The sequence below is a fragment of the Phyllobates terribilis genome, unplaced genomic scaffold (assembly GCF_046119375.1).
Source record: "Phyllobates terribilis strain yellow unplaced genomic scaffold, ASM4611937v1 Scaffold_2__4_contigs__length_985480577, whole genome shotgun sequence".
Classification (NCBI taxonomy): domain Eukaryota; kingdom Metazoa; phylum Chordata; class Amphibia; order Anura; family Dendrobatidae; genus Phyllobates; species Phyllobates terribilis.
In genome coordinates, this window is record NW_027362762.1 from 746,875,813 (window position 1) to 746,897,680 (window position 21,868).

Sequence of the window (21,868 nt, forward strand, 5' to 3'; positions counted from 1 at the left end):
CGGAATCGGTGCATGCGCATAGCGCTATCTGACGCCATTTTACTGAAGACGCATTTACAGTGAGTCTTCAGCAAAATGGCTCCGGACAGCGCGGTGCTCCGGCGCCGCACTCCTCTCCCGGCCTCCAGCAGAAGAGGACACAGCAGCGCTGGAGCACAGGGAAGGTAGGTGAATATAAGTGTTTATTTTTTTTGCATGTGTGCAGACGATACCATGCATACCAGGATTAGGGGGATGAGGGATACCATGCATACCAGGATTGGTGGGTGAGGGGACCATGCATACCAGGATTGGGGGATGAGGGGTACCATGCATACCAGGATTGGGGGATGAGGGGTACTAAGCATACCAGGATTGGTGGGTGAGGTGACCATGCATACCAGGATTGGTGGGTGAGGGGACCATGCATACCAGGATTGGGGGATGAGGGGACCATGCATACCAGGATTGGAGGTGAGGGGACCATGCATACCAGGATTGAGGGATGAGGCGGCCACGTATACCAGGATTGGGGGATGAGGGGGCCACACATACCAGGATTGTGGGATGAGGGGTACCATACATACCAGGATTGGGGGATGAGGGGTACCATGCATACCAGGATTGGGGGATGAGGGGTACCATCCATACCAGGATTGGGGGATGAGGGGTACCATGCATACCAGGATTGGGGGATGAGGAGTGACATGCATACCAGGATTGGAGATGAGGGGTGCCATGCATACCAGGATTGAGGGGTGAGGGGTACCCTGCATACCAGGATTGAGGGGTGAGGGGTACCATGCATACCAGGATTGAGGGGTGAGGGGTACCATGCATACCAGGATTGGGGGATGAGGGGTACCATGCATATCAGGATTGGGGGATGAGGGGTACCATGCATACCAGGATAGGGATGAGGCGTGCCATGCATACCAGGATAGGGATGAGGGGTGCCATGCATACCAGGATTAGTGGTGAGAGGTGCTATGCATACCAGGATTGGAGGTGAAGGGTGCCATGCATACGAGGATAGGGATGAGGCGTGCCATGCATACCAGGATAGGAATGAGGGATGCCATGCATACCAGGATTGGGCGTAAGGGGTGCCATGCGTACCAGGATTGAGGGTGAGGGGTGCCATGCGTACCAGGATTGAGGGTGAGAGGTGCCATGCATACCAGAATAGGGATGAGGCATGCCATGCATACCAGGATAGGGATGAGGCGTACCATGCAGACCAGGATAGGGATGAGGGCAGCACATAACAAGATGGGGGAACAGGATTGGGGAGCACAAATACCAGGATAGGAGACCATATACCAACAAAAATGCTTGCCACCCGGGCGTAGAACGGGCTCAATAGCTAGTCTATAATATAACGAGAGATGCGTCTCTCCGTCTGAAGCCTTTATAGACTGCACAAGCGCGACGCGCAGTCTGGCTCCAGACAGAAGAACGCATGGAGCCGTTACAGGTAAGAGGAGTGTATGGCGCCGGAGATCGTGGTATGCGAAGACACTGAACGCATACCGCGATCTCAGGTGCCATACTTACATACTTACCTGAAAGGGAGGAGCGTTGCCTCTCTTCGCCAGAGACCGGGGCGGGAGTGAAGAGTCGGATCGGCGCATGTGCTATCCGGCGCCATTTTACTGAAGACACATTTTCAGTGTGTCTTCAGCAAAATGGTGCCGGACAGCGCGGTATGGGCACTCGCATACTCCGGCGCCGCACTCCTCCCCCGGCTTCCGGCAGAACAGGATACCGAAGCAACTGAAAACCACCAACAAAATCCCCTTTGTTGAGCTGACTGGTATATATGTAGCTTACCACGGGCCTGGGTGGTCTGGAGTTGGGACCCGGTCCTATTTGTCTACCCTTTTATATGCATTACTTCAACTTTGATATACAGTAAGGTTTTTAATATAGGCAGTATAGGTACCGTCCCAATTTAGGGTCACCTTGCCGCTGGTGGGACGGCTTGTATACTTTTTTTTGATCAAAAATAGTTCACTAAGTACCCTATATTTATTATGCAACTTTGCTTTACATTTATATATAATGATGGTAGGGTATGAGATATATTTTTGTCTTTTGTCTTTTGTAGGTTTTGTTTCTTTTTGCTAGTGTGAACATGCTCCTATTTCTTGCATGTCTACCATCTTAGACCTCAGTTCACATTGCTTGGTTTTTTGTCTTGTTTGCATTCTGTGCAATTTAAGGGTGTGGCATCCCCTTTGTTGAGCTGACTGGTATATATGTAGCTTACCACGGGCCTGGGTGGTCTGGAGTTGGGACCGGTCCTATTTGTCTACCCTTTTATATGCATTACTTCAACTTTGATATACAGTAAGGTTTTTAATATAGGCAGTATAGGTACCGTCCCAATTTAGGGTCACCTTGCCGCTGGTGGGACGGCTTGTATACTTTTTTTGATCAAAAATAGTTCACTAAGTACCCTATATTTATTATGCAACTTTGCTTTACATTTATATATAATGATGGTAGGGTATGAGATATATTTTTGTCTTTTGTAGGTTTTGTTTCTTTTTGCTAGTGTGAACATGCTCCTATTTCTTGCATGTCTACCATCTTAGACCTCAATTCACATTGCTTGGTTTTTTGTCTTGTTTGCATTCTGTGCAATTTAAGGGTGTGGCATCCCCTTTGTTGAGCTGACTGGTATATATGTAGCTTACCACGGGCCTGGGTGGTCTGGAGTTGGGACCCGGTCCTATTTGTCTACCCTTTTATATGCATTACTTCAACTTTGATATACAGTAAGGTTTTTAATATAGGCAGTATAGGTACCGTCCCAATTTAGGGTCACCTTGCCGCTGGTGGGACGGCTTGTATACTTTTTTTGATCAAAAATAGTTCACTAAGTACCCTATATTTATTATGCAACTTTGCTTTACATTTATATATAATGATGGTAGGGTATGAGATATATTTTTGTCTTTTGTAGGTTTTGTTTCTTTTTGCTAGTGTGAACATGCTCCTATTTCTTGCATGTCTACCATCTTAGACCTCAGTTCACATTGCTTGGTTTTTTGTCTTGTTTGCATTCTGTGCAATTTAAGGGTGTGGCATCCCCTTTGTTGAGCTGACTGGTATATATGTAGCTTACCACGGGCCTGGGTGGTCTGGAGTTGGGACCCGGTCCTATTTGTCTACCCTTTTATATGCATTACATCAACTTTGATATACAGTAAGGTTTTTAATATAGGCAGTATAGGTACCGTCCCAATTTAGGGTCACCTTGCCGCTGGTGGGACGGCTTGTATACTTTTTTTGATCAAAAATAGTTCACTAAGTACCCTATATTTATTATGCAACTTTGCTTTACATTTATATATAATGATGGTAGGGTATGAGATATATTTTTGTCTTTTGTCTTTTGTAGGTTTTGTTTCTTTTTGCTAGTGTGAACATGCTCCTATTTCTTGCATGTCTACCATCTTAGACCTCAGTTCACATTGCTTGGTGAAAACCACCGTAGTGAAGGCCTGGCAGAGCATCAAAAAGGAGGAAACACAGCGTCTGGTGATGTCCATGAGTTCAAGACTTCAGGCAGTCATTGCCAACAAAGGGTTTTCAACCAAGTACTAGAAATGAACATTTTATTAACAATTATTTAATCTGTCCAATTACTTTTGGTCCCTTTAAAAACAGGGTGGCACATGTTAAGGAGCTGAAACTCCTAAGCCCTTCATCCAATTTTAATGTGGATACCCTCAAATGAAAGCTGAAAGTCTGAACTTCAACAGCATCTGAATTGTTTTGTTTAAAATTCATTGTGGTAATGTCTAGAACCAAAATTAGAAAAATGTTGTCTCTGTCCAAATATATATGGACCTAACTGTATATTTTAGCTTGGTGTGGTAGAGATTTATGTGATGAACGACATGATGAGATAAGTCTGCAGTTTTCACAGATCATTTTTCTAGAAGATTCTTTGTTTTTTCCATTTTTTTATGACACATGGAGTTAAAATTCAGACACACAGACTAAAAACAGATACAAAAGGTACAAGCATATTTACTGTATATAAAGTTTTAGTTTTTCAAAGTTGTACCAGTATATGACAGCCATTACAGATCATCTCAAGGATATGGGTCTACACAAAGAAGCTCATTGAGTCCCAGTCTATTTTTTTGAATTTTCTCAACACAATTACATTTATAAAAGTAAAAAGCTTTCTCTCGTTAATCTGTTTTGCACCACCTTACCTTCCATATTGTGTCATAACTCCTGGTGGGTAGTAGGAGGTGTAGCAGCCTCCAGAATATTGCTCCTCACACCAGTTCTTCTCCTCATAATGTACAGGCTATGAAAAAATGAAAATAGTAATTTAGTAGAAAGTAGGCATATAACAATCATAAATATACTGTAAACTAAAAAAAAGAATTATCATTAAAAATTATAATTGACATTTAGTTTATTTAATAAAAAATACCCAAATACCTTGAATATTCATGTTGTTCACCCTTCTGTATTTGAACATAGTAGATTATTTCTTCTTCCGCTCCAGTCTATGACTGAAATTTGGTGTCTCCCGGAGGAATAAAGTTAATTTTCTCCTAGTAGCTGTGCTGTCTGTAAGGCAGCGAACTGCACTGTAACGCTATCTGCAGGTTAATAGCATTTGGGGACATGACAGGTTCCTTTTAATAATCATGAGCTGTATTATTCAGTGCTCCTTTTTATGATCTTTACAAGGGGGCGTGACTCCCATGATTCTTTGGGGGCATGTCTTTAGGCTGCTCTGAATTATTACACTGTGAGCACCGCCCCCTTAGTAAAAAAAAAAACATACAAATTAGCATTAAATAAAACGAGACATATGTCTGGAACTATATGGCACATTTAAAGAAAATGGGGATACTCAAAGGTGCAGTAGGAATAAAAAAAAGAGCAAACATTGGGCCACTTATGACTTTGTGACATGTCCTCTTTAAAGGGGCTGACGCATGAGGACAACGGCTGTTAAGATGTGCTATCACCACAAAAGGGCATCATGGGGGATTGGGGTCACACAGTCTGAAACCACTTTTATTGTGTGCAGAATTTAACTGTCCATGAATTATGGTTGTTAGCTTATTCATTAGAATGATTGTCATGTGTTAATAAAATCTGCTGAGGTAGCACAGCTCCTCAAATCTGGAAGCAATTGTCTCTGATGTGACATCCACTTTAGTTAAACATAATTGCTAGAAGTCAGCAAGTCTAGCTTCTCTAACCCTCAGAGTTCAACTGTTATCACTAAGGAAGCCCATCCATACATTTACACTGAGGTGGCACCATTAATTCCATATTCTTTTATTCAGAAAAGTGTTTAGTGATATTTAAATTTTACTACCTGAAAGTAAGGTGCTCTTTTAAATGTCAACACTGTAACCCCTTCATGACCGGAGCATTTTCCGTTTTTGAGTTTTCGTTTTTTGCTCCCCTTCTTCCCAGAGCCATAGCCTTTTTATTTTTCGGTCAATATGGCCATGTGAGGGCTTATTTTTTGCGGGACGAGTTGTACTTTTAAACGCCATTACTAGTTTTACCATATCGTGTACTGGAAAACGGGAAAACAATTCCAAGTGTGGTGAAATTGAAAAAAAAATGCAATTCCACAGTTGTTTTTTTTTTTTTTTTCTTTCCATGTTCACTGAATGCTAAAACTGACCTGCCATTATTATTCTCCAGGTCATTACTAGTTCATAGACACCAAACATGTATAGGTTATTTTTTATTCAGCTGGTGTAAAAAAATTCCAAACTCTGCTTAAAAAAAAATGGCGCCATTTTCCGAGACCCGTAGCGTCTCCATTTTTTGGGATCTCGGGCCGGGTGAGGGCTTATTTTTTGTGCGCTGGGCTGACGTTTTTATTGATACCATTTTGGGGTAGATCCGATGTTTTGATCGCCCGTTATGGCATTTTATTGATTGCAAAGTTGCGGTGACCAAAAAAACGTAATTCTGGCGTTTACCGATCGGATTAATTGTTTTTTATATTGATAGATCAGGCTATTCTGAATGCGGCGATAACAAATATGTGTATGTAGGGTTTATTTTTATTATTTTATTTTGAATGGGGCAAAAGGGGGGTGATTTAAACTTTTATATTATTTTTAATTTTTTTCGATTTTTAAAAACATTTTATTTACACTTTTTGCTTGCTTCTATAGTCTCCATAGAAGACTAGAAGCAGCAACTGTCCGATCGCCTCTGCTACATAAAGGCGATGAGCAGATCACCTCTATGTAGTAGAAATGCTCCTGTGCTATGAGCACCGACCACTAGGTGGCGCTCATAGCAATCTTTACATGACAACCACTGCAGACCCAGGGTTGTCATGCTCACCCATCAGTGAACCGTGATCACATGACGTGGTCACCGATTGGCGGGGTAAGTGACGCGCTTCCAGTGCGGCGCTGTTAAATGCCGCTGTCAGAGATTGATAGCGGCACTTAACTAGTTAAAAGCCGTGCATGGATCGCGATTCCACCCACGGCTGTTGCGGGTGCATGTCAGCTGTAATAATCAGCTGACATGTGCCCGGTTCAGTGCGGGCTCAGCGCCGGAGCGCCTTCCGACGTGGTGCGGTACTATTACTGACCACGTCAGAGAAGGGTGAACCTGTGAGGTAATACATGCTGCCCAATCCACGAGAAGCATCTATCAGGTACTGGCTGTATTATCTCAGCAAAGTATGTTTGACTCTGAAACGCTCGTAGTCTCTGAGCCACGCTGGAGGCTAGTCAGACAAACAGATCCTCAGCAGCTCCTCCCCACCCGCTGAACTGGATTGACAGGTCTTGGGCCATAGGTGCAAGTATAGGCAGAGCCCTGTCAATCCAGGGCAGGGAGAAGCCGCCGGGGACAAGCTTGTCCGACTAGTCTATAGGGCGGTCTCGGTCCTCGGCGGCTTTTAAAGAACGTCAAACATACTTCGCTGAGATGATACAGCCAGTGACCGATACATGCTGCCCACGGATTTGGCAGAATGTATCAGGTTCACTTTAATCTCTTTATCATGATCAACAATTCATTCCTGAACAATGTCCGCAGTGTGGCAGGGCGTATTATCTTGTACACTGAGGGCACTGTTATTAGAGAATATTATTGCCATGAATGGGGTGAATTTGGCCTACAATTTATGTGGTATGTGACAAAGTAACAAACATGTGAATGTAAGAACAGAATTAGGTGGTGTCTTAGCAATCTTTTTGATACAGCCACAACATTGTGAAATGAATATACCTTTTAAACGGAAGTTCTGATCAGAAAATGACCTATAGTCTAAATCAAGTTATGTGCTAAATTACTATTTTTTTTAATTTCGGCATTGTTGTTTTCATATCACATACTTTATTAAGAAAAAAAAAATCCTAATGGCCACTGGGCTTTTTTATACCCATATTTCATGTCCTTTCATGAAAAGTATGCAGAAGTTTTGTTAATATCACAGGCAGGATTATAATGACAGGTAACACCTCTACACATTACAGATAACACAATCACAATAGGTAATGTCACAGCTGTCTCTGCTCTCTTCTTCCTTCACAATAACTTTAATGCTAACTCCTTTAATGCTTGAATGCAAAAGAAACGGTAGAAATCAGACTATTTTGGCTATGCATTTGTGTTGTTTCCTAAAACAATAGCATATTAGAGTCTAAAAAAGTTTTAGTGACCGATGTGAAAATTGCAAAATTCCTATTTTTTTATGTTTAATACAGATTGTGATATGGAAAAAAAAACACTGCCAATGACCTGTACTGCTACTGCAATGACCTATACAAATCAGAAGAACTATACTACATTTCTAATTGGAGGTATTTGCTAATAGTATTATTATTACATCTACTACATATTGGAATAGGAACTTGGGAGATGAGAGCACACCTTTAAGTTATGTTTTAAGTTTTAGAACTTTTGTTAGGATTTTTCTTTTTTGGCAGCTGAATGAGAGATTTGTTAAATGCTATTATTAAGAAAAAGATTGTTAAAATTAATAAAAGTTTAATAAAACACTAAGACTCATTATGCATAAAACATAAACTATCCAGAGATTCAGCCTATCAAGAAATCAAACATGTACTTTGAAAAAGAATCTCAACAGAAATATTAAACAACTATATTGTAGTAAGTAAAGATAACTTACATGTAATGCTTTTTCAGTGCCTATTACTTTGGCATAGTACTCAGAAATTCTTTTCTTTCTATGTATAGGAAAACAAATACATCAAAACATATTTAAAACTAAGAATATTTAAGAAAATGTTGCGACTTTTGCCCTAAAATTTTGCAACTTTTGGTGTTCTCACACCATTTTTGCCCAGCTCTGACAAAGTGGGAGAGCTGAGCAGGAAGGAGGCGTGATGACCGCTGCTACACCACAAATGTTTCTCCTGGACTGGAGTAGGATTTGTGGCGAGGCACACACAGAGGAGCATACCACTCATCCGATGCTTCTGATGAGGGTCTGACTCCAGCACACTTTTTTATCAAGGCCAGTGTGAACAACGCCAGACTTGATAAATCAGGGCCAAAATCTTTTAAAATGCCTTTCAATTTTTAAACCATTTAAGTGAAGAATTTACCATGGTTTGTAATAAAACTTCCCTATTTCACTTGCATATAAAATAGATTTATAAAAAAAATAAGCAAAAATACATTCATATTCTCACATAAACTGATGTACTAGTTCTTCTTTTGAAAATATAATAGGCAAACAAATCTGGAATGATAAATCTTGCGTTTGCGTTTTTTACTTTAATCATTATTTTCCATAGTTTAAAGTTTTTTTTAAAAAGGGGGCGACTCATCTGAGAGCAGGATAAGGTACGGTCAGAGACCCTGATTCCAGCTATGTATTACTTACTGGGCTGCTTTCTGCAGGTTTTGATAAAATCACTGCTTGACCTTCTGCTGATCTACCAGTTCCCTGAATACTGAAATCTGTATAACCTGCCCACATCACTAATTGGCAGCTTTCTGTGTATGCTGTGCATGGGCAGAAATCTGACAATCAGCAGTGCAGAACAGAGATAGACAGAGCTCATGCATATCAAGGACTAAATTGCTTCAGGTTTACTAGTCCTCTCAAAATCTCCTGCTGAAGCAGCCCAGTAACTTACAAACCCCCGAAATTAGGGTCTCTGGCCCTACATCATGCTGAAATCTGATGATGTAGGAAAAACCTGATGACAGTGTCTATTTAAAGTTGGCTCAATAGCTACAAAAACAAAGTTACTAAGGGCGTTAACGGAATATGTCATCAGTTTTTGCTATGAAATTTGAAGCAGCATAATGTAGGGGCAAAAACCTTGATTCCGACATTGTGTCACTTACTAGGCTGTGTTTTGCTATTTCAATAAAAATCTGTGTTTTATTAGCAGGAGATTGTTACAACATGATTAGGTATTCTATGCCTCCTAGTCAACTGTTGTGTGCATCCTCACCTACAGAATAGATTAGCAGCTTTCTGTCAATGCACAGTGTACCCTGCCAATCACTGGTTTGGGTGGGGTTATACATAACCCAGCATTCTGCGCAATGCTAGGTCTGCTGCTGAGAAATCAGTGATTGTATCAAAATGACACAATGCAGACCAGCAAGTGACACATCTCTGTAATCAGGCTCTCTGTCCCTACATTATAAAAAAGAAGAAGCATGGACAGCACCTACAAAAATCATACATTTGATCTAATGCCTCTCGGCAAAAATATATATAACTGAACATGAGGTTCTTAGTTTAACATTCTGATCAGACTGTATGAAGCCCACTGCCACGTCACGGCAAACCTCGTGGTGGGTCCTAACATCAAATGTATGATTTTTGGAGGTGCGGTCCATGCTTCTTTTTTTTGCATTGCGTATTCTTTCCCCTTTCTTGGACCAGCACTCCTCCCATTTGGCACAGGCGATTTTAATTAGCAGGAGACTGCAAAGAGGGTATAGCCTGTTTTTGCTCTCACTTGAGAGCTTGAGGAAGGTGAGTCACAATGATCCTTTCTTGTGGTGTTGGTGCAGTGTGTCGGCCATTGTTGCTGTGGTTTTGTGCTTATGGGGCGGCGTGGCCTGGAGTCATGGGGACTCGGTCTTGCAGCATGGGTGCTATGATGCACCAGGCCGCCCGCCCTGCTGGTGCGTTGTCGCTGCGGCGATGGTTGGCGCACGGCTCCGCTCCCGTTCAGGTAGGAAATATTAGGACCCACTATGAGGTTTGCCGTGACGTGGCAGTGGGCTTCATACAGTCTGATCAGAATGTTAAACTAAGAACCTCATCTTCAGTTATATATATTTTTGCCAAGAGGCATTAGATCAAATGTATGATTTTTGGAGGTGCGGTCCATGCTTCTTTTTTTTGCGTCCCTACATTATGTTGCTGTCAGATTTCATAGTAAAAACCTGCTGACAGATTCCCTTTTAACACAACAGAAAAGTATCAGTTTTACTTGTGAATCATGTGAATACAAGTTTTGATACCCCTTTTTATAAATTGAGCAAAATATTTTTATTCTTCAAGAAATGTGGATGTGCAAATTTCTTCACTACATTAAAGTGTACTCATAGTTCTGGGTATGCTGAGTAAAGCGTTCCCATTCCCTCTTGCCTGCAGGGATAGTGGCCTGCCTGTCACTGGTGAGGGGAGCAGAGTTGATGGTGAAATTGCTCCTCTAATGTTCAATTTTACACAATTGACTGTGACAAGGAAGTCACAAAAAATTGTAAGCATTTTGATTTTGCTTGACGCCATCAACTGCACCTTGTGGGTCACAACGCAACCCGATGGTCTAACATTAGGCAGGTAGCAGTCACATAGAGCATGATCTTTAGCTGTGTGATGCCTGTCATAGTGTAAAGCAGGGGTCTGAAACACGCCCCTTCAGGCTGCTTCATGCGGCCCACAGGCACCATAGACCCCGATCGTGGCCCGGTCCAGGAGCTGCCGGCAGCTGCACTTCAGTTCAGTGTATTGCCGCGCAGAGACCGGCTCTCTGCACAGCAATACCAGTGCCAGCCGCCGGCCTATCAGAGGCCAGCAGCTGACATCTGCGTCCCAGCGCAGCAGCGTATGACATCACTGACACACGCAGATGTCAGCTGCTGGCCTCTGATAGGCCGGCGGCTGCCATTGGTATTGCTGGGCAGAGAGCTGGTCTCTGCACGGCAATACACTGAACTGAAGCGCAGCTGCCGGCAGCTCCTGGACCGGGCCGCGATCGGGGTCTATGGTGCCTGCGGGCCACAGGTGCAGAAAGGACGCCGAAGGAATGGAGGACAGGTGAGAAGAATGTTTTTTTTTTTTCTCTTGTATGTGTAGAACGGCACAAGGGACAGTCCTCCAAGATGGGGACCAGTCCTCCAAGATGGGGATCAGGCTGGGACCAGTCCTCCAAGATGGGGACCAGGCTGGGACCAGTCCTCCAAGATGGGGACCAGGCTGGGACCAGTCCTCCAAGATGGGGACCAGGCTGGGACCAGTCCTCCAAGATGGGGACCAGGCTGGGACCAGTCCTCCAAGATGGGGACCAGGCTGGGGACAGTCCTCCAAGATGGGGACCAGGCTGGGGACATTTCTAGAAGATGGGGACATATCTACAATATGGAGACCGGTATGTGACATTACGACAATATGGGGCCCAGTATGGAATATTACGACAAGATGGGGGAAATATACTGATTGAGAAGGGGTTGTCCGAGTAGTGGACAACCGCTTTATTTTAGTAAGGCAGTGAAGAGGAACACTAGAGTAATGCTAAAACTGTAGGATGCTATGGTATATTCTTATTTGCTATTTTGTTGCAGGTATTTCTGTAACTATTCAGGCTGTGTACTAATCCATGTACATGGTGCAAAAGCAGATCCAGCATCAAGATATTCTTGCCTTTCATGTTTATAAATGGTATTCTGTATACAGTGGGAATGTGTGGACCTGTTTGTAGACTTGTCACAGAGCTATTCTAATGTATTTACTTTATTTCGAAATGTAATTTTCCATATTCAGCCCAAAGCCAAATGAGGTTGTAGACACTAATATTTTTCTTGCATATAATTTATGGCCAGTCTTCAGAAGGTTGGCAAATTGGACATTTTTTGACTGACGACAGTGTTGCTAATGTAACAATACAATGATACAATTAATTACTTTTAATCTATGTCATTTATACTTTCATTAGCCAAACTGCCCCCCAAAAAGGGAGGATCCAAGCAGAGAGAAGGCCGGTGAAAAGAACTAAACCATTGCCTGATAATGGGGGAACTAAATTCGCTATGAAATCCCTGTCAACAGTCTATAGCCTACAATATATACAATGATAACTACACAACTATAAGGCTATGCTCACACACGTTGTGATTTGCTGCGTATTTTTATGCAAAGTTTCAGCTGCGTCTGGCAGTACCAGTAAAGTGTATGAGAAACCAGAATTCCCTGGTCACACATGTTGCTTTTTTTTGCTTTGTATTTTCTGCCTTGCTTGCGTTTTTTGGAAAATAGAACAAGTCACTTCTTTCAGCGTATTTGCAGCGTTTTTTCACCCATAGGAAGTAAAGGGTGATCAAAAAAGCACAGCAAAAACTGCAACAAAAAACGCACCAAAACCTGCATTTTTAACACAAGCTGTTTTCCTGCCACAGAAAAGTTAACAGATTTGCAGCAGAAAAAAAACTCAACATGTGTGAACATAGCCTAAAACAACACACAACAATCTATACATAAGAGTATATGACACAATTCATTCAGGCTACTCTCCCAAGAAGTTATCGTCATATAATATATTGACATCTCTCATCTTTAGGATTTCTTTGGGATGCAGGATTACCAACCATCTAGAAATTTCAGGACAGTCCATAAAAAAATGTAAGGCCGTGATTTCTTCGAAACTGAAAAAACGTATACACATTCTTTTGACTGTAATTATGATTTTACAGTTCACAGTGAATGCAGCTGATGTGTTCATATCAGAATTATGGGCTGTAGACATGTATCCTTATAATCATAATGATTTATTATGGTTTTCCAAAGTGTCTGTAAAAAATATTGTCCGTCCTTGATTTTTTCATAAGCTGTCCAGAAAAAAAATCTATTTGGAAACTCTGTTGGGATGTCTGATTTAAGGCACTAGCATATAATATTAGACCATCTTACTGATTTATTGATTTTATCCCATTAATGTAGGCTTACTCATTGAATATAATATTTTTGCCTTATTGACATTGAGTGTAGTCCTGCAGCTTTGTTCATTATCATAAAGAGGCCCTTACCTCTCCTCCTTAGTAAGATTTGTAAGGGCAGATGATCTTCTCGATAAAATAAAACTGAAATAAATAAAAATAAATAATTGATGGTACGTTTTAGGACATTGAGCAGCAGTTTACAGCTGCCAGAAATCAATAATAACTACTAATAAATACAGAACCCCAAAAGATACAACATTAAAGCTTAAAGGAAACCTGACATCTGATTCATGTTGTCCGATTCAGGGGTAGCATGAACGTTATACTCAGCAGCACAGTAGCACTGCAGAGAAATTATAGTTTGGAGAGCATGAAAGCCTTTAACTAGACCATGGTCCCTGGCCAGCTTCTCCCCATACCCATTTTCCCATACACATCCATACAGGTTTCACCCATGTGTGTACATAGTGAGAAACCGGTCAATGAACTGCAGCAGGCGTGGGAGAATCCAGCTTAACAGCAGGAAAAACGCATGCGGTTTTTACATGTGTTTTTCCCGCCGGAAGCGTTTGTCAAGCGTTTTTGCATGCATTTCTGCATGCGGGTTATCAAGCGCTTTCCAAGTGATTTTAGCATCACTTGGAAAAGTGCTTGACAACTTGTTAACACTATATAAATCCATGCAACCAGCATGGATTTATAGTAGTGTGACCAAGTTAGTTAAAAAAAAAAAAAGAATAACAATGCTAAAAAAAAAAAAAAAAAAAAAAGATTATACTTACCTTCCGATGTTTTCGCCGCTGCGTCCGGTGTCTTGGGTGGCTCGCGGTGGTGTGAAGGACCTGCAGTGACGTCATTGAGTCATGTGACAGGTCACATGACTCAATGACATCATGGCAGGTCCTTCACAACACCACGACCCATAGAGCAGACCAGACAGAGGGAAGAAAACACCGGGAGGACATCGGAAGGTACTGTAAGTATAATCTTTATTTTTTATTTTACATTTTTTTTTACAGTTTCTATGGTACCCAGGTCTGGAGGAGAGTCTCCTCTCCTCCAGACCTGGGTACCATCCGCACATTGAACCGTGTGATATCCGCTTGTGCACATGTAGTGATGCTGATGTCACGCGGTCCAATGCAAGTCAATGGCGGCGATTACGCGGCGTGTCCGCAAAATTAATGGACATGCTGCGGATTTTTGAGCCCAGCATAAATGCTGCGGAAAAATCCGCAGCATGGGCATTGACATTGCGGCTTGTCATTGGGGACCATGGGGGACGGATTACCAAGCGTTTCACAAGCGTTTACGCTGCGTAAATTCCGCAGCATAAACGTTTGGAAAATGCTTCGTGGGCACGCAGCCCATGTTGCAGATTTGATGCGTTTTTGCCATGCAGATTTGCTAGCAAAACCTGAAGCAATCCTGATGCTAGCGAAGTGAATGAGAAACCTGAAGTGTCGTGCACACGTTGCTTATTTGTGACTTGCAGATTTGGTACAGAAAATAATCCGCAGCATGTCAATTCTGTGCATTTTTGCCCTTCGCTTTTCACCATTGACTTCACTCAAATCAGTCAAAAACGCACCAAAAACAAGCATTTTTGCAGCTGCATATTTCACAATGCACAAATGATGCAGAAATTTCTGTATTCATTTACTCAGTGTGTGCACATAATATATAACTAGATACTAAAGTATCATTCTTATTTCTAATGATTTCACTTTATGATTGTGTAGTTCTTCATTTTATTTCTGAACCTGATTATGGGCCAGTCATTTTATCTGAGTTTCTCCATCACTCTGTTAACAGCAGTATAGAGATATGATTTATGTTATGGTGGTCATATATCTTTGATAGCTTTTGACTGAACCAGATAATCCGACCCCACACACACTCCAATCAGGTGAGCATGCATTTGTTCTCAATGGGGGGAAGGTAACACTTCACTGCCAAACTCATCTTCTGTAAGAGCAAAGAATCAACATGTCCAATGTTTCTCCCTCGACATCTACTCTAGAATGACGGTCAGAAGAACCCCATTAGTTAGGTGATTGTTCCCACTTAAATCTATGGGCTCAGACACAATTAATTTAATGCACATGGCTAGGTTTACAGCATAAGAAATAGGTGTTTAAAAATGACTCAATGACTTCTATAAGAAAGAGTTTTAGGCATGCTCTGAGACCAGGGTAGAGGCCACAATTCAGGGACAGAGAGGACATAAGCTTTGACCATCAACTCTTGGCAATGTTGTGATCTTGTGATGCCAGAATTGTTAATCTACATTGCATTCTTCCAATGATTATGATGGTTCATTACTTGGTACAACCATTATCAGCTGGTTGAAGGGGCTGGTGTGATTGAACGGGGGCTGAATCCCCTTCACTATTTACCAGGAATAGCTCCATACATTTAGAAGTGGCTACGCCTGCTCTTTCAGTACTGTACATCTCAGATCCATTCAAATGGGGACACAAAAAACAAAAAAGGGCTTGCACATCTTTAGTATTAAATTAATATGTAGATGCATAAATACGCAGTAGCCAATATACAGACAGATACACCCATTATGCGTCTTAATGAATACATGGATTCCATTGTGGCTATACATGTAAAAAAACATGATATACCTAGTTACAATTTTTTGATCAAAGAGTGTAAAAGCCATTCAACCAGAACAAGGTGACCTCAATATGGATGGTCCCTAACGCTAACGACTCACCTCTTCATGTGTCCAGACGTTCCTCAAATACAATGGGGAAGAGATAAGATCCAGGCTTGCTCATGATGCAACCTTTTTGGAAAATATGGGAGGATAAGGGTGCACAGCCTGGGAGGCGGCCACAACCCCAATTGAAGCTAGAAAAAACACAAATAAGGGCGTGTTTGTATACTGGTCATAGGGTATTTGTGCACCAGCATATTGCATTAAAAGTACTATTGGTGTGCTGCCCTTTTTTGTTTTTTTATAGTTTGGGGTGTGTGGCCTCTTCACAGGCTGTGCACCCTTATCCACCCATCTTTCCCAACAAGGTTTCAATACAAGCTAAGCCTTGTTCCGATCTCCTATCCATTCCACTTGAGGCCTGTTTGGGCACATGGAGAGTTGAGTCATTAGAGTTAGAGACCACCCATATTGAGGTACACCTTGGTGTGGTTGGATGGCTTTTACGATTTTAATCAATAAAATGTAACTAAGTCCTTAAGTGTTAACTGAGTAGCTATAGCAATAGTGGAATTCATGTATATATTAATCTCAGTGTGCTGACATAGTGCGCATGCATAGATGAAAGTATCCAGACACAGTCACAGCAAAATGCACGGAGTTGTGCCTGCTAAATACACTGTAGTAAAAGATAGGCCACCAATTGCAAAGTCTTCGAAAACATCTCTAGCCACCTTCCATATCAAGTTTTTATAGTTAACATGTTAAATTAATAAACTTTTCTTACCCCATGATTGCTGGGGATGAACCATCCGGCTTGGTATCATCTAATGCAACCTCAACTGGAGAGTTTTCATCTTCAATAAACATAGCTCCACAGTAATCTTCAGGAAAGCAAAGAGATGGTTATGTTCTTCTCAAAATAACTAATTTGTAGTTACCATAAAACTATTTCCATATTGTTTCTTGAGTCTTTGTCATAATTAACAGTTTGAAATGTGTAAGCACTAAGCATCCTAAAACAGAAGGGTTTATTCAGCCCAGTAATACGTGGGATTAGTGATAGAGGTAAAGGCTTGATACAGTTAGAAAGTCTATAGAGCAATTGTTGGCAAACAACATACATACAGTACAGTGGGGAAAATAAGCTCTGGAGACAGAATTATCTTCCAAGCAGCATCCTCCCCAGAGCCTGGAAGAGGTCATTTATATAAAGTGATAAAAAAGGACTTCTCAGCAACATGACATCTGATATGAGGCATACAGGTAGAAGTTTTTCAGGCAGTCTACAACCTGTATGTCCATATTAATAGTTTAGATAGGTCATATGTGGTGACAGATTCCCTGTAATAAAGTTACAGTTCAATTTACTACATAGCTTCCACCCAAATCACTACCTGACGAAAAAGACTTAACCATAACTTTCTTATTTTTCTGGCCATACAGTCATAGGCTAAGTGCCCACATAGTGTTTTTCAAGCGTATATGCTGCGGAATTTAAGCAGCGTAAACGCTTGTTAAACGCTAGGTAATCCGCACCCCATGGTCCCCAAGGGGATTCCGCAAGTTCTATGCCCATGCTGCGGATTTTTCCGCAGCGTTTATGCTGCGCTCAAAAATCCGCAGCATGTCCATTAATTTTGCGGAAGCGCGGCGTAATCGCCGCCATTGACTTGCACTGAGACGCATAGAAACCGAGACTGTACATTTATCCTGTGAATGATAAACCCCTTTCCCAACCACCGGAAATGAATTGATTAATAGGACTGTAATTACCATCATTTCACCAGACATAATCAGGTGGCCTGTGTCATCTCTCTGTCACCCATGCCACAACTCTCGGGCAGGGGGACAAGAACCCTAGGATGACCATAACACCAACCACTACAAAGCAGTCAGTACGTACAAATCATAATGGACAAACAAACAGTAAATCAATAATAGACACACTTTTGCATTGCTTATGGCAGCCTAGATATTCACATTAATAATTATCAATATATACTTTTTGAGCGCTATGGCTCCTATTGTACAAATTCGTATACAGTGAAATAATTATTAGTATAATAATTACAATATGTATTTACCTAGTTTTCTCCAAAATGCTTCTTTATAATACATCATAGTCTTTATTACGGATCCCACTGGAAGCCTCTGAATTAACTGATTTCTAATAGGTGGCAAATCAGGACTAAAATGAATCTTCATAGTTAAAACTGGTGGTATAGCACTTATAACATACTGTGCCTGAAAAATATAATCATTATATTGATCACTATTACTCATACTATTTTACTACAAGCAGACAGCAGCGCAATTATTATAGATTTGTGTCTATGCTGCATTTAGCTCACAGGTAACATGGTACTCGGAAACAAGCCTATCTGGACTAAAGCCCCCATACACATTAGATTAACGTCTGCCGAATCCCTGGTGTGTCCTTTTTAGACTGACACTCTTTGGAAAACAAAGAGTTGAGGTGTTAATTCTATTAGAAAGCAATAAGAAATAATCAATAGTGAAAATAAATCTATTTTATGAACTTTAAGACAAGTATCCAGAGAGGACAACCTGCACATGGTCCACAATTGGGTCAACTTTAGTAAGAGATTGAGTTATCTACTAATAGAAACCAGATCTTGTAAAGCACTAAACTAGAAAAAAACAATTTACTTACATGGTAGACTTCATGGTTTAAGGTTTCCACAATGACAGTTTCACCAGTCTGATCAAGCCTGACCACTGGTCTCTGTAATTTAACTTGATCCTTCAGAAGCTCCATTAGCTTCTCACTAACCTGACCAGCACCTCCAACAAACTTCCTCTCCTAATAAAAAATAGAAAATAACAGAAACAGAAGTTATTCTTGTTGCATATAATTTCTACTAATTTGAACTGTTTCACATAAAAAGTCATAAAAAAACAAACAAAAACATACTGCCCAGAATACTACAGTAACAAATCTTAATAGGTGTTTGATACATTACAAATATATCCCTGATTTTAGTGATGTGTCACTTACTAGGCTGTGTTTTGCTGATTCAATAAAATCAGTGATTTATCAGCAGTAGATTATCACTACAAGACAACTTTCCTCGGGCCTCCTAGTCCAACCTCACTCTCCACCTCAATCTACAGTGTACACAAAAAGCTGCCAATCAGTGGTGTAGGTGAAGTTACCCAGAGTTTAACATTTTTAACTCTGCTGGATCTACAACAGAGAAAATTGTGATTCTATCATAACCAGTAAAGTAAGTGATTAGCGAGCATACTCGTAAGTACTCGCCTGAGCATCTCAGTACTCGAGATGCTTGGAGCTCGCCGAGTACTTGCGAGATGCTCCAGCGGATGCTCGGGTCCCCTCCCTGCATGTTTGGCGCTCTTTAGAGCGCCAATCAACATGCAGAGAATGCCTGCCACTCACGGTAATGCCGCAGCCATGTTGGTTGTGGCATTACAGTGATTGGCTGGCCGCATAGATCATCAGGTCTATATCAGACCTGGCGCCGCTGTGCTTGTCCGTTTACTCCGCAATCAGGCAGTGTAGGGAGAGGTGCTGCTGAGCTAGGGAGAGATTTGGTTGTGTATTAGGTAGTGTAGGGAGAAAACAAGTACATTACACATATCCATCTCAACACACAGTCCTTCTGAGGACTAATCCATCTGCAGAGATATTAGACAGGCAGTGTATATAGGCAGGCAGGGATGGTATATAGCAGACTGCAGTGCATATAGCACATGAGGCTCCATTCCAGTTCTGCCTTCTGCTGCTGTTAAACATTTCTAGACAAAGGCCCAGGTCTCAGGGGCCAGAAATAATTTTTTTTGGACCTTAACCCTCATTATTTGCTTAAAAAGCAATCCAGAGAATACCATTTTTCGGCGCTTTTTGCTTGCTGGCACGGCAGAATACAGCCAGGTCCTTTCCATATTACAGCGCTAAAAATTCTGCTATTTAAAACTGTGGTTTATCCGTTAAACGGATCACATATAATTGCGCTGAAAATACTGCCATTTTTGGCCTCCATTCATATTTTTTTTCAGTGTGCCAGCAAAGTTTTTGGCACCGGTTTGCTGTTCAAAATAGTTACATACAGGCCAGGTATTTAAAACTGAGGTTTGTCCATCACACGGATAACATATACCTTCGCTCCAAATTCAGCCATTTGTAGTGAGCGTGGAAGATATTGTCCTCCATTTAAAATGGGCAAGGCGCGTGGCAAGGGACGGGGAACTGGAAGTGATGGTTATGGTGATGGTGCATGCAGAGGCTGAGGCCGTGGGCAAGCTGAAATTGTGTCACAACAAACACCCACATCTTCTCACCCGACCTCTCTGTCCCAATTCCTAGGGGACCGCAGCACACCACTATTGAACACATAGCAGTGTCAAAAGGTTGTTGGTTGGATAGCGGATAATGCTTCCAGTCACTTAGACACCACCACCACCACCACCCTGTCTTCCACACGGTCAAGTCTCAGTAGCCATGAGTCTGGACTGCATATTCCTCACCCTGATCCGCCTTCCTCCCACCATGCCGTGTGCCCAGAGACAACTGATCCCACACTTGGACACTCTGAAGAGCTGTTCACTTTTCCATCTATAGATTCGGGCCTCTACGCCTTGGAGGTCCTGGCCTGCCCTGCCGCCAGCGTTTTATCAGAGCGGGTTTTTAGTGCCGCTGGTGGAATTATAACTAATAAGCGCATCCGCCTGTCAACTGAAAATGCTGACAGGCTGACTCTTATAAAAATGAACAAGGGCTGGATTGGGCCAGACTTCTCAACACCACCGAATGATAGCAGTGTAGTATAAACTCAAATTCAGTATCTTTTTTGGGAGGTGTATTCCCATGCACCTCTTCACACCCACACATGGGTATACGCTTCCTGATTTTGGCTATTTGCTCTTGTCCTCCTCCTTCTCCTTATCCTCCACCACCAGGGTGACCGTGGTCCGTGATGCAACACCCACATAATTTTTTTAAAGGGTGTTTATGATGCCCGTAAAAAAATTTTTTATACAGTATGTTCATGTATACCCCCCAGGGGTAAATGTTCGTCAGCCCATACACTTAGTGCATGGGCATTACAAGTATAGGAGACCCCCCTCCTTTCTAATGGAAACATTTTTTTATGAGGCCCTCCTCCACGTCTCTTCCAAGGGGCATTGGAGTGACTCCCAGTTTTTGGCAGCCCTAGCATTCACTGCATAGGCAAACACAATGGGAGACCAACTTCCTAATAATGGGAACATTGTTTCCAGGAGGCCCTCTGACCTCCACGTCTCTTCCAAGGGGCATTGGAGTGCCTCCAAATTTTTGGCAACCCTTGCATTCACTGCGTAGGCAAACACAATGGGAGACCCACTTCATAATAATGGGAACATTGTTTTCAGAAGGCCCTCTGACCTCCACGTCTCTTCCAAGGGGCATTGGAGTGCCTCCAAATTGTTGGCAACCCCTGCATTCACTGCATAGGCAAACACAATGGGAGACCCACTTCATAATAATGGGAACATTGTTTTCAGAAGGCCCTCTGACCTCCACGTCTCTTCCAAGGGGCATTGGAGTGCCTCCAAATTTTGGTCAACCCTTGCATTCACTGCATAGGCAAACACAATGAGAGACCCACTTCCTAATAATGGGAACATTGTTTTCAGGAGGCCCTCTGACCTCCACGTCTCTTCCAAGGGGCATTGGAGTGCCTCCAAATTTTTGGCAACCCTTGCATTCACTGCATAGGCAAACACAATGGGAGAAACACTTCCTAATAATGAGAACATTGTTTTCAGGAGGCCCTCCTCTAAGTCTCTTCAAAGGGGTATTGGGGTGCGTCCAAATTTTGGGCAGCCCTGTCACTCACTGCATACGCAATAACAGTATAGGAAACCCACTCTTTAGTAATGGGAACAATAAAACATAGCCGGCTGATGGCTCTCTAAGAATAGTGAGGGCTAACTGCTGGCCCTTTAAGAATAGTAAAGGCAGCCTGATGGCCCTATAAAAATAGGCTTTGTGACTTTCAGAGTCCC

The 21,868-nt window shown here is 42.0% G+C and overlaps 1 protein-coding gene across 1 annotated transcript in view; it reads right to left on the minus strand.

The window, feature by feature from the left end:
* LOC141227681 (amine oxidase [flavin-containing] B-like) overlaps positions 1-21,868 on the minus strand; it is a 91,448-nt gene that overhangs the window by 19,361 nt on the left and 50,219 nt on the right. The window contains exons 7-12 of the mRNA XM_073667247.1: positions 18,513-18,662; positions 17,923-18,082; positions 16,623-16,719; positions 13,252-13,305; positions 8,144-8,201; positions 4,215-4,312 (exon numbers count right to left, since the gene is read on the minus strand). Coding sequence (XP_073523348.1) covers positions 4,215-4,312; positions 8,144-8,201; positions 13,252-13,305; positions 16,623-16,719; positions 17,923-18,082; positions 18,513-18,662 — 617 coding nt within the window. The remainder of the gene's footprint in view (positions 1-4,214; positions 4,313-8,143; positions 8,202-13,251; positions 13,306-16,622; positions 16,720-17,922; positions 18,083-18,512; positions 18,663-21,868) is intronic.